This window comes from Mauremys reevesii, linkage group 4 (genome assembly GCF_016161935.1).
Source record: "Mauremys reevesii isolate NIE-2019 linkage group 4, ASM1616193v1, whole genome shotgun sequence".
NCBI lineage: Eukaryota > Metazoa > Chordata > Testudines > Geoemydidae > Mauremys > Mauremys reevesii.
This window is the reverse complement of record NC_052626.1, coordinates 146,303,254-146,316,781: the sequence shown is the minus strand read 5'-3', so window position 1 is coordinate 146,316,781 and position 13,528 is coordinate 146,303,254. Positions and strand designations below refer to the sequence as shown.

At 47.3% G+C, this 13,528-nt stretch overlaps 1 protein-coding gene across 1 annotated transcript in view; it reads left to right on the top strand.

Annotated features, from left to right (window-relative positions):
* Window positions 1-11,542, top strand: part of LOC120403214 (apoptosis-associated speck-like protein containing a CARD) — an 83,822-nt gene extending 72,280 nt beyond the window's left edge. The window contains exons 4-6 of the mRNA XM_039534073.1: window positions 4,739-5,013; window positions 6,634-6,696; window positions 10,534-11,542. Of these exons, the coding sequence (XP_039390007.1) occupies window positions 4,739-5,013; window positions 6,634-6,696; window positions 10,534-10,785 (590 nt within the window). The 3' untranslated portion in view covers window positions 10,786-11,542. The remainder of the gene's footprint in view (window positions 1-4,738; window positions 5,014-6,633; window positions 6,697-10,533) is intronic.
* The last annotated feature ends 1,986 nt before the right edge of the window (window positions 11,543-13,528 follow it).

Below are 13,528 nucleotides of genomic sequence, written 5' to 3'. Positions count from 1 at the left end.
GGAAAATACACTACAATTTAATATCCATTAAGGTGTTATAGTTGTGGTACAATGGGTTTCACATGTCGTTATGAAAACAATGTACTATGGTGTTGAGTGGTGGTAAAATATCAGAGGGGTAGCCATGTTAGTCTGGATCTGTAAAAGCAGCAAAGAGTCCTATGGCACCTTATAGACTAACAGACGTATTGGAGCATGAGCTTTCGTGGGTGAAGACCCACTTCGTCGGATGCATGGTGTTGAGTGGTGGTAAAGGCAGCCATCAGAGGTAGTGTTTGCAGAACCATCAGAGATCAGTGGGGACACTTTTATGTATTCACCTTTGTTCCTAACAGCAGGTACAGTTGAGACTGTTTTATGGTTGTTGCATTTGATTTTTTTGTTGTTTTCTTGAAAAAGAAATAAGGAACATTTTCTAAAAACACGACCATATTGGAGACAATGGACCACAGTCAATGGTGACATAAGTGCTGTTGTTCAGTGACATGTTTGTGGATGCCATATCAGTGTGTGTGTGTGTTTTTACATTTCCACTATTTGGTGTTCTGGGGGCGGGGGCAAGGACCCAGTGCAGCTGTCTGTCTAAGAACAGAGACAATGCCATGCTGGACCAGCCCATTGGCCTGTTGAGTCCAGTATCTGAGTACAGTCATTGACAGCCAGTGACAGATGCTTCAGAAGCAGGTGCCAAAGAGGTGAAATCTGAATAAGTCATTAACTGTTGTATTATTCTCTCAGCAATAAAGATAATCACACTGTCATGTGACTGGCTTAGCCAATCAGATCTGAATAGGCCCTGCGTAGCGTCACTGGAGCAGCATGAGCAGAAAATTATGATAAAAGTTAGTTTCATCCTTTTTCCCTCTTTCAGAAGATGTTAAACGTGATGCAGCGTCAGGAGAACACCACGCAGGTCAGTTCTCCTTCAAGTGATTGTGCACATGTACATTCCACTGCAGGCGTACGTGTGCCCAGTGTATGCAAGTCAGAGACTTTTGCCAGCAGTACCACTAGATGACACATGCACCCCTGCTCTCACCGCTTTTAGATGAGGCCATAAAAGGAATGTGTTTGCCACCTGCTTCTCCATTACTGCTTGCCGCCCGTGGCGAGAGCTGAAGCTTCCTGCAGCATTTGCTTCAGTTAGCCAGTGTTTCAAATTCCTATCATGTATATAGTTATAGATTGCAATATGTACATGAAATACTACTGTGTTTTGGTAGCCGAGTTAGTCGTAGGATATTAGATAGACAGGATGGGTGATAAAAGATATTACCTCAGTTGCCTTGTCTCTTTAATGTGTATAGTTAGTTTGTTGGTGGATTTATTGTGGAAAAAAAACAAGACTAGACAATGGTCCCTCCCCAATCCAGGAAGAGATTCTAATTTAGAGCAAGCAGGGGGAAGGGAGTCGGACAGGGACATCAAGGAGGGGAATTCCCTATGGAAGGAACAGAGGCCTGGAGTAGGGAAGGTATCACAAGGAGGAGAGGAAGAAGGTAGAGGTACCAGGGAAGGGAGGGGTCACAGTTCTGGGATTAACTGCACCACTGCCCCCTCCATGGTCTGCCCAAGGGCACCCTTTTAGGGCTCAGGTCTCCAGCCATCACCTCTCTGTGGGTGAAGACCTGAATCCCTCTCCCTCCAGACCAGATTAGTCTTGCAGTCTCTCTGTAATTCACTTTGATTATCCCAGCAGGTCTGACCTTAGTCTCTGCTGGTCTGCTCTCTACCAAGGGCAGAGACCCCATGACAGAGGCCAGCAAGCTTTTACAGAGCACAAGACATTTATTTCAGGACAAAAGCATTACAGAGAAAATAGATGTGCTTGGTAGAATTTTATTTCTGTTCATTTTATATAATGGGAGATTATGCGGTGAGGGAAGGGGTATCAGACAGTAATTATTTAATATAATAATTGGAGATATACCTATCTCCTAGGACTGGAAGGTTCACTAGCAGGACCAAGTACTGATTTTTGCCCTAGATGACCACCTCAAGAATTGAACTCACAACCCTGGGTTTAGTGGTCCAATGCTCAAACCACTGAGCTATCCCTCCCCCCAAATGATTGCAGACATTGAGATTCAAAAAGTTGAAGTTTTATAAACATTAAAACAAAGTGTCAACTTCACATGCCAAAATATATAAAGTAAACATCCTTAAAACAAACTTTAATAAGTTCTCATGTGGTATTTTTTAGGGCTGTTGATTAATTGCAGTTAACTCACGTGATTAACTCAAAAAATTAATTGTGATTAAAAAAATTAATCACAGTTTTAATCACACTGTTAAACAATAGAAATCGATTAAATATTTTGGATATTTTTCTACATTTTCATGTATATTGTATTCTGTGTTGTAATTGAAATCAAAGTGTATGTTGTTTTTTACTACAAATATTTGCACTGTAAAAATCATAAACAAAAGAAATAGTATTTTTCAATTCACCTCCTACAAGTAGTGTAGTGCAATCTCTTTATCCTGAAAGTGCAACTTACAAATGTACATTTTTTTGGTTACATAACTGCACTCAAAACAAAACAATGTAAAACTTTAGAGCCTACAAGTCCACTCAGACTTCCTCTTTGTTTAGCCAATTGCTAAGTCAAACAAGTTTGTTTACATTTACAGGAGATAATGCTGCTGCCTTCTTATTTACAATGTCACCAGAAAGTGAGAACAGGCATTTGCATGGCACTTTTTGTAGCTGGCATCGCAAGGTATTTATGTGCCAGATATGAATGTTTAGCATATGTCCCTTCATGCTTCGGCCACCATTCCAGAGGACATGCTTCCATGCTGATGATGCTCATTAAAAAAAATAATGCATTAATTAAATTTGTGACTGAACTCCTTGGAGGAGAATTGTATGTCTCCTGCTCTGTTTTATTCGCATTCTGCCATATATTTCATGTAATAGCAGTCTCGGATGATTACCCAGCACACGATGTTCTTTTTAAGAATACATTCACTGCAGATTTGACAAAACTCAAAGAAGGTACCAATGTGAGATTTCTAAAGATAGCTACAGTACTTGTCTCAACCCAAGGTTTCAGAATCTGAAGTGCCTTCCAAAATCTGAGAGGGACGAGGTGTAGAGCATGCTTACAGAAGTCTTAAAAGAGCGGCATTCTGATGTGGAAACTACAGAACCCAAACCACCAAAAAAGAAAATCAACCTTCTGCTGGTGGCATCTGACTCAGATGATGAAAGTGAACATGCAACGGTCTGCCCTGCTTTGGACTGTTATCGAGCAGAACCCATCATCAGCATGGATGCATGTCCCCTGGAACAGTGGCTGAAGCATGAAGGGACATATGAACCTTTAGTGCATCTGGCAGGTAAATATCTTGCGACGCCGGCTACAACAGTGCCATGAGAGCACCTGTTCTCATTTTCAGGTGACATTGTAAACAAGAAGTGGGCAGCAGTATCTCCTGCAAATGTAAACAAACTTTCTGAGTGACTGGCTGAACAAGAAACAGGACTGAGTGGACTTGCAGGCTCTAAAATTTTACATTGTTTAATTTTTTAATGTAGTTTTTTTGGTACATAATTCTATATTTGTAAGTTCAACTTTCATGATAAAAACATTGCACTAGAGTACTTGTATTAGGTGAATAGAAATATTATTACTTTTGTTTTTTTACAGTGCAAATACTTGTAATCAGAAATAAAAATAAAGTGAGCACTGTTCACTTTGTATTCTGTTGTAATTGAAATCAATATATTTGAAAATGTAGAATGCATCCAAAAATATTTAAATTAATGGTATTCTATTATTGTTTAACAGTGCAATTAATCACAATTAATTTTTAATTGCACGATTAATCATGATTCATTTTGTTAATCGCTTGACAGCCCTAGTATTTTTCTTATTTTGCCTATCCATAATTTTTAATTATTAGCGATGGCAATATTTCTTGATCGTTTTTTGTGTGTGCGGTGAAATCACTGATAAAAATCGAATCCTTCCAAGCCTAAACACAGATCACAAAACAATAAACATGTCCATACACACTAGCTTACTATGTTTCACGCATCTTCCACACAGAGACCCTGGCAGCGTCTGGCCCTTCCAACCCATCCAGCAGTGCTTTGCCCTTCTTGGTTAGCATCTCATGTTGGTTTCTGGATCAAAGCCTGGGCCCTCTCAGCCAGTTGTGGTGAACCCTTTTTACCACAAACTTCCCTTTATCTTGTGGGCTTCTTGAACCCAGTGCATGCAATTCCCTCCAGTGGTGGTAATTCTCTGGAGATTTTACTTGTCCCATATGGTCTGCAACAGACTTCACTGATTTCACTTCTTGGGCAAAGCTTTTCCCATGGAGCTAGAATACAACTCCTAATTTATGAAGATACATGTAACACCTGTACTCAAATCTGACTAATCCTGGTGCCTATAGCATTTGGCACAGCTCCATATAACAGTCTTTTGAAGTTTCCATCCTTCCAAAGCCTCACATCTGTCGTAGGAGGGATCCGTGGAAGGGGGAAGTAGAGGCATGGGGTGGGGAGTGAGTGAGAGGGAAGGGGAGGCCAATGGGATGGGGCAGAGGCAGTGATGCTCTGAGTACAGGGCAGAGGGCACTGGGATTGAGAGGAGGTACCAAGGGTTGCAGGTAGACGAGGGAAATGCAAGATGGGAGGCAGAGAGCCTGGTGGAGGAAGAGAGCGGGGAATGGTACCTGGGTGGGGAGTGGCTGGACTGTACTTTGCTGGCTTATGTTCTAGGAGGCGGCACAGGGAAGACAATGAGAGACCACCTCCTGGACACCCTGAAAAACCTCCGAAAGGGAGAGCTGAAGGAGTTCAAGAGCAAACTGACTGACCTTGAGCTGGAGGAGGGATACGACCACATACCGCGAGGCCACCTGGAGAATACAGAGCCAGTGGAGATCCTTGACCTGCTGGTCAAACATTATGGAAATGATTATGCGGTGAAGGTGACCACGATGGTGCTGGAAGCCATCAACCAGAGAGACCTGGCAGAGAGATTGAGAAGTGCAGTGAGGTGTAGCCTAAAGGATTAATCTGCTTGCTTGCATAGATATATCTTTTCTTATAAATTGAAGTATTTGATGTATTGTAATAGGTTTATAGATTATTAAAATAAGTTTGGCTGTAATGCAAGAGAACTACAGGCCAAAAACCTGTATGTTAAGCTAAGGAAAAATTAGCATATCTATATTAAGACCTTTTACCCAGAAAGTAAAGTTGACCTACATCTTGTTACCTAAATAGATGAGTACCCGTGCATATGTCTAAGAACTTTTATCTAGACCAATAGACAATGGAGAATGGCATGGGGGGGTTTTCAATTTGTACCCACAGACTTAACAGGTACATCACAAGGAAACTTATGTGCCTATGTACATGTCATCAGTATGCACAAACATACTAGCCTATGGGGTAAGTGTACCCTAACATTTCTGTGAGTGAGGAATGAAATGTGGGCATCGGCGGAAGGATTTCTGGCACTTGTGCCTTATAAAAGAGGTGACCCACCTCACTAGAGTATTCTTCTATTTCTATTCTGTCTCTATTCCTCTTTTTTTCCCTATTTTATCTATCTACTATACTAGGCTGTACTTGTTCTTCTTAAACTTTCTAAGTTCCAAGGGGACTAGGCTAAGCTTGGTTTCCCTAAGCTCTTATTCTTTTGAGCACCTAAGTCTCAGTTAGAGTCTTTGATCACCAAATCTATACAGTCTGCTGAGTCTAAAACATCATCTTCCCTCCACTTGCTTGTAGGAATCTTCAGCTGGAGTCCATGCAGACTCTTCCTCTGCTGAAATCACTGCTCATGGTTACAGTTTAGATGTATAAGAAATACTTTCGGCCCTCTGGTGGGAAACAGGCTGTCTTACCAGCCCCACACTGCATAGGGCATGTACACCACTTCCCCTGCCTGTTGGAACCTCCTCATTTATAGCCTGTTCTGTGGTCTGCGAGTGCCTTCTGCACTGGTGAAGCTGGGGGTGGGGTAAACAATATTTTCCTCACAGTGAATCACAGGGATCAGTGTGTGGTTCGTGCAAAATTAATCAGCTGGACGGAACCACTATGAGGCTGTTGAGAGAGCGATGAACAAAGAAGGTTGCCACTGTATTATCAGGAACATGGAATTAGGCACCTCATAGAATGGCTGAGGGCCTGACCCAAAGCCCATTGAAATCAATGAAAAGACAACACAGGAAGGGAGAGATGCACAGCTGTGACTGACATGGGGGCTCCGGTCCCAGCTCAGCTCCTGGACTCCCAGCTCCCATTCCCAGAGACCCCAGCTCTGGCCCTCCCTATGCAGCCAGCTCTGGGCACAGCAGTCTTCCACTGCCCCTGAGCCCACAGCATCTGCCTGGGGCAGCCTCCCCGCCACTCCCTGGGACCCTGCAGCCAAGGCTCCTAGCACAGGCACAGCCCTGCCAGGCGTCTGCAAGCCCTGAGCCCTGGGGAGCCCTTCATAGCCCCCCGGCACCCAGCCCAGCCCCTGATTGGCTGCTCCAGCCTCCTCTGTGCAAGTAAGTCCCCATCCCCTGAAGCAAACGAGGGCCCAGGTGGCCCCTTGGGGGGAGGGAAGCTCAGAATGTCCCTGAGGTGACAGTTAAACTGACATAACTGACTCCCAGGGGAGCAGGGGGGAGGGGTTGAGCTCAGGGGGCCCCTCAGGGGCTAGAGGGGGGGGATTCAGGATGGGGCCAGGGAGGAGCTTGGTAGGAGGGATCAATTGGAGAGGGGAGGATTTGGGGGGTCAGTTGGCTGAGGGGAGCTTGGGAGGGGTGTTAATTGTGAAGGGGGTGTTTTGTAGGGTTCCCAGCTGCCTAATCAGAAAAATGCAAAAACCCTTGCCCTGCCCCTGCTCCGCCCCTTCACTGAGGCCCCAACACCGCCCTGCCCCTTCTCCGAGGCCTCACCCCCGTTCACTCCATCCCCCCCACCCTCACTCACTGTCACCGGGATGGGACAGGGGATGTGGGCTCTGGGTTGGGGCTTAGGAGTTCACAGCGTGGGAGGGAGCTCTGGGCTGAGCTTGGGGAAAAGGGTTAGGGTGCAGGAGGGGGGGGGTTGGGGTGCTGGAGGGGCTCAGGGTGCGGGAGGGGGTGTGGGGGGGGGGTTCTGGGAGGGAGTTTGATTGTGGTGGGGGGGGCTCAGGGCTGGGATGCAGGAGGGGGTGCAGGGTTGCGTGCTGTGACTGGGTGGCACTTAAATGTATAGATTTAAAGAAAACCCTGTTACAAGAAAATACAAAACTGAGACTAGCAAAATAGAAATGACTCTGTCCCCATTACTACGTTAACAGAAAAGTTGGTGACTCCGACTAGTTGAGACAATTTAACTAGAACAGTTTGGCTAAAATTGAAACCAGATTCAAAGCACAGAATTAAAATAGAAATTGTTATTTTCCCCTCTCAATTTCCCCTGGCTACAATTAACGCTGCCAGGGCTTCCCTGTTGGAGGGTAACATTATCACTAAACTGCTGCAAAATGCTCCAGGGTTAGGTGCACCAGCCTGCTTCCTGCTCCTGGGCTAAGCTTCTCCCAACTCACACAGGGCACATGGCCCTTTGCAAAGCAGCTCCCCTGACTGCTCCCCTTCATGGAGTCTGACCTCAGCAACGGGGAACCTATTGGAGCAGACCCAAAACTACCACACCCAATTCCAGTAGCTTCTGGAGGTGGAGGGCTAAATCTGCCTAGCAACAATGACCCAGACACAATTCACTCCTACCCTCCCCACAGAAGGTCTCGTAAAGAGATATTCACTATTAGACACAGATTACAATTGCCCTTGGAGAGAAATTATAGAGCAGGGGCTGTTCATTCATTAGAGCTGCTTGGGATAGTCACAGTGAACTGGTCTGGAGGGTGAGGGATGTGGTTCCCTGTCTAGAGAGAGGTGATGGCTGGAGGCCTGAGACCTTGAAGATATCCCTTGAGCAGACCATGCAGGGTGCCAAAGGTGCAGTTATCTTGCAGCCGTGACACATGTGAGCTCTATTTCCATATTTAAGAAGCAATAATGACACTGCTGATCATTTGGGAAAGTTTCTTCCCCCTCTACTGTATAAGTTGCTTTAAACAGTTCTGGCCAAGTAACTCCCCTGGTAGCTCACCTGAACATGTCACCAACTCACAGTGATCCAGTCTCTCGTTCTCTCTCTGCTGTAATCCAGTCTATTGTAACTCTGAATGTTCTCGTTATCTAGATAAGGGATCAACCCTTTTTGAATTTTGCTTAGCTCTTGGTCTCAATGGCATCTTGTGGCAGTGAGTTCCACCGGTTACTGGTGCATTAAAGAGAACAGAACATTCACCATCTCTGAGAGGTTATTAGAAGGGATTTGAATATGTGACCACTTAATACCAATGATGACACTTTCCTCTGCTCCACTCTGCTTGAATAACAGCAGGTAAGAAGAACAGTTTGAGTGTTAAGATGCTTAGGCGGGAAGGCAGGGGCAGGGAGCAGCATGAAACTAAATGGCTTGAAATAAGGAATTCTTTCATGTCGCTAACTTCCAGTTATATGACTTACTGGAAATGATAGGCATCAAATATCTATAAGCGCAGTGTGATTCCTGGAGATCTTCGTGCCTTGAACATCATTGATAAGAACATGGTGGCTTGGCTTGCCAGGATTGCATATGCTTGTAAGCAGAGTCAGGGTGAGCTCTACCCTGACATCTGGTGGTGAATTGTGGCGAGTGTGGAAAAGAACTTCAGGGGCTGGTCTTGTTTGCATAGGCACACCCACCCCACCTAGCATGAGCCGACAGCTGCCCCAAACAGTCACTTTGGCTTCTGTGGGATACCCAGTTTCTATTATTGAGGCAGGAACAATAAAGTGTTGTTACCCTGATTATGTGAATCAAGGCCAGTGGAACTATTTTATGACAGAGGGACTCATTATCAACTAAGTAGCAGTCGCTAGACAAGGGACATGGGTTCCAAAACCCAGTGAATTGAGAGAGGCTGGGGACAGGTATTTGTTCCTGATAGTATGGGCCCCTTTTGAGGGCCTGAAACACCAATTGCACCACCTCCTCTCTCCAGTGTTGAGTAGCTGAGCTAATTTTGATCCCATTAAGAGTCTAGTTACAGGCTGTGGAGCTGAATTCACTTTGGGCCAATGGTGCACCAGCACTGGGGCTCCCCTACTACAAGCAGAAATTACTAAGAGCCTAAATTGCTAAAGAGCTAAAATTACTAAGAGCTGAGTGCTGTGTAACTAGTGGGGCAGCCTGAAGATATATTGCTAAGTGGCTGGTAGAGCAGTTTATGGGACAGTTGGAGCTGCCTATGGGACGGCAAGTGGAGTGAAGTGGTGCAGTTTGTGGGATGGCGAGAGCTGCTCACAGGACAGCTGGTGGAGTGGAATGGCTCATGGTGACGGCTGCAGCAGACCCCCATGGAGAGGCGGGACAGTCAGCGTTGGACCACGTAATGTGCCCCTTAACACCCTGTGAGCCCCTTTCTTCCCCCCCCCCCCATTTCCACCCGGGGCGGGGGGGCGTGTAGATAAACTCTGCAGATAAACTTGAACTCTGGGGCTGCACTGACAAGGGACAGAGACTTTTGGGTTGTTGGACTTTTGGGGGGATTTTTGGGCTGCTGGACTCAAGAGACTCTTGGGGTGTTGGACTTTTGGGACTTTGGGGTGATCTTTTGGATGGTTGGACTTAAGACCCTGAGTGGAAAAGGACACTGCCAAACTAGCTTGGGGGTGGGTCTTTTGCTCATGGTTTGTGTTATGAATCCTGTTTGTGGTGTTTCCCCAACATAATGCCACATTGTTTCCCTCTTTTATTAAAAGGATTTTGCTACCCTCAGACTCCGTGCTTGCGAGAGGGGAAGTATTGCCTCTTATACGCACTCAGGGGGTGGGGGTATGTAATTGTCCCAGGTCACTGGGTGGGGGCTCGAGCCGGTTTTGCATTGTGTTATTGAAACGGAACCCCTGGATACTGAACCCGGCCCTTGTTGCTGCCAACTCAGACAGGCAGAAGGGTTACATGCCAAATAATAAATTATGATAAACTGAATTCATTCTGTTATAAAATGTAACCAGATTAGCCTTCACTTCCTGTCCTAAACTGTGTATGTGCGCGGGGAAGAGGCTAAACAGGTGCTGTGTCCCACACCAGAAACTGCTGTGTTTCAGTGCTTAGTGAGTGATCCCTGTGCAGCGTTGCTATGTGGCTGCGAATCAGCTGCTGTGCCCCACCCCAGAGCTGTAATCCATGTGAATACAGTCTGTAATGGCATGGAGATCTGTCATGCTGAAAATTACTAGAGGCATGTCAGATATCATAGAATAATAGGGTTGGAAGGGACCTCAAGAGATCATCTAGTCCAAACCCCTGCTCAAAGGGGGACCAATCCCCAAATAGCCCCCCTCAAGGATTGAACTCACAACCCTGGGTTTAAGTAAGCCAATGCTCAAACCACTGAGCTATCCCTCACCACAATGATGATAATTGATTCACAACTTTTGGGTGTGTCTCTTTCTCTACCATCTCCAGAGGACTGTTTTGTCGACCGGTACAGAGAACAGCTGATCCAGCGGGTGACAGCAGTGGATTGCATCCTGGATAAATTGCATGGCTCTGTTCTAAGTGGAGAGCAATATCAGTGGGTGAGATCTGGGAGCACCAACCCAGAGAAGATGCGGAAGCTGTATGAACTAGTGCCGAGCTGGGACACGGCATGCAAGAACCAGTTATATCAGGAGCTGAAGGCCACACATCGACACCTCGTTGATGAGCTAGAGAGGCAATAGTGGGGAGTACCCAGAAGCCATTGCTACCAGCCATCCTGGAAGCTATTCCTGCGTCTCCTGATTCCAAAGAGTTTCCTGGACAGTTGACAGCTGATGGACAATGATACAAAATAAAACCTACTCCCTCTTCACTCTCCCATCCAGTTAGATGACTCTGGTTTAATGCTAACCAGCAGATGGCAGACTGGGAGCTCTTGGGCATAGCTCATCTGATTTCTTCCCCCCCCCCCTCCCCCCGCCCCATGTAGATTTTCAATTAAATGAAAAGGGGGAAAAAACATTTAGGTCAAAATTATCTCTGGAATATTTTTGATTTTTTTCACTGGAAAATGGAAACATTTTGATTCAGAAATGCTGCCTCTGTGCCTGATGGGAGTTGTAGTTTGGGAGCCTCATGCTCCCAGCGGCGGAGAGTGCCTGGTGGTTCTACATCTCCCATGATGCGCTGTGATCTCCCCTTTCGGGAGCTGTGCATCTGGGGTCCTTAGCCATGGAGCATCTTGGAAGATGTAGTCCAACTGATGAGCCCAGCCCACCCAGGAGAATGTGGCCATGAGGGAAATAGACAAGACAGAGGAACAGAAAGAGACAGGAGGGGCTAGATTCATAAAGAAACTTTTAGGGGCCTAGTGGGGGGTTGTGAATCCCAGAGGGGCCTGATCCTGGGATTTAGGTGCCTAACATGGCAGGTAGGCACTTTATCTACATAAGAACGGCCATACTGGGTCAGACCAAAGGTCTATCTAGCCAAGTATCCTGTCTTCCAACAGTGGCCAATGCCAGGTGCCCCAGAGGGAATGAACAGAGCAGGGAATCATCAAATGATCCAACCCCTGTCGCTTATTCCCAGCTTCTGGCAAACAGGGGCTATGGACACCATCCCTGCCCATCCTGGCTAATAGCCATTGATGGACCTATCCCCCATGAATTTATCTAGTTCTTTTTTGAACCCTGTTATGGTCTTGCCTTCACAACATCCTTTGGCAAGGAGTTCCACAGGTTGATCTAGTGCAGTCTGATCCTGACTCCAGTCTGTAGTGTGGGCAGTGCTTGTCCAGCTCGCTCCTTGCTGTGGGGTTGTGATAGCACAGAAACTCGCTGGCACTCAGGAGAAAGGGGCTCTGCCATGGGCTGATGCTCTGACTTTTGGTGAGTGCCTCAGTTTCTCCATGTAGATGGAGTGTAATCTGGGTACAGTTGTGTAAAATATAATAAAAGCAGTGGAAGGGGTGTTGGGCAAAAGAGAAGTTTTGTGTGTGAATCTTTTTGTGTAATTATGTGAGATTTTAAGGACTTAAACCAGGGGTGGGCAAATTTTTGACCCGAGGGCCACATCGGGGTTGCAAAGCTGTATGGGGGGCCGGGAAGGGAAGGCTGTGCCTCCCCATACAGCCTGGCCCCTGCCTCCTATGTGCCCCCGCACTTCCCGCCCCGACTGCTCCCCTCAGAACTCCCGACCCATCCAACCCACCCTGCTCCTTGTCCCCTGACTGCCCCCTCCTGGGTCCTCCACCTCTAACCGCCCCTTCCTGGGGCCCCACTCCCTATCCAACCCCCCCAGCTCCCTGTCCCCGACTGCCCCAACCCCTATCCACACCCCCGCCCCCAACAGGACCCCAGGACTCCCAAGCCTATCCAACCCCCCTGATCCCCATCCCCGACCACCCACCCAGAACCCCCAAACCCCTCTGCTCCTCGTCCCCTGACAGCCCCCTCCCGGGACCCCCCATCCCTAACTGCCTCCCCCCAGGACCCCACCTGCTCCCTGTCCCCGGACGGCCTCGGCCCCTATCCACACCCCTGCCCCTGACAGGCCCCGGGACTCCCACACCTATCCACACACCCCTGTTGCCTGTCCCCTGACCGCCCCGGAACCTCTGCCCCATCCAACCGCCCCCTGCTCCCTGACTGCCCCCCAGGATCCCCTGCCCCTTATTCAACTCCCCTGCTCCCCACCCCCTCACCATGCTGCTGAAAGCGGCGGGAGCTCGCAGGCGTGTGGCTCGGCCGGAGCCAGCTACATCCCCCAGAGCACCGGCAGTGCAGCGAGGTGAGGCTGCGTAGGAGAGGGTCTGGCAGGGGAGGGGCCGGGGGGCTAGCCTCCCTGGCCGGGAGCTCACCTCTGATCTAAACCAACACTCCTGGTTTGTAAAGTCCTGTTTGTAGGTTTAAGATGAATGGGTTTGGTTTTGTTTTTAAATAATGCCACTAAAAATCCATTTGAATCTTTCATTCAAAGTTGCAAAATTGACAGATACTTTTTACCAGACACAGGTAACTAGTCTTGGTGGCAATGAGATTTAGCATTTAACCCTTAAGGTACCTCAGTGCTTTATGAAGTTTGTTTTTAAATAAAGACCGAAGTCGTGACTGTGGTGGGAGGCAGCCGGGGCCAGGGGATGGGGGAGACATTCTGGGTCTTTTTTTGTGTGCGCACAGGAAAAAAAAGAGAAGGGAAAGGGGAGAAGTGTGGGGGACACTGCGCCCTGGGGTGGCTCTGGGGGATCAGACTGTTGCTTTGGGGGTGCATGAGAACTCTGTGGGCACGGGGGAGGCAGTTACACCTTGTGTGAAAGTTGATGTGGCTAATATAATGTTGCAGAGTTGAACTGTGGAGGGAGGTGCATTTCCCCAGGACATGTGCAGTGTATATTGTAGAAGGCATGAAAGAAACGCAAACAAGAGCTGTGTGTTTTAGAAGCAGGACTTAAAAGTGAAAAATCATCAGAACTCTGGTAGAAGT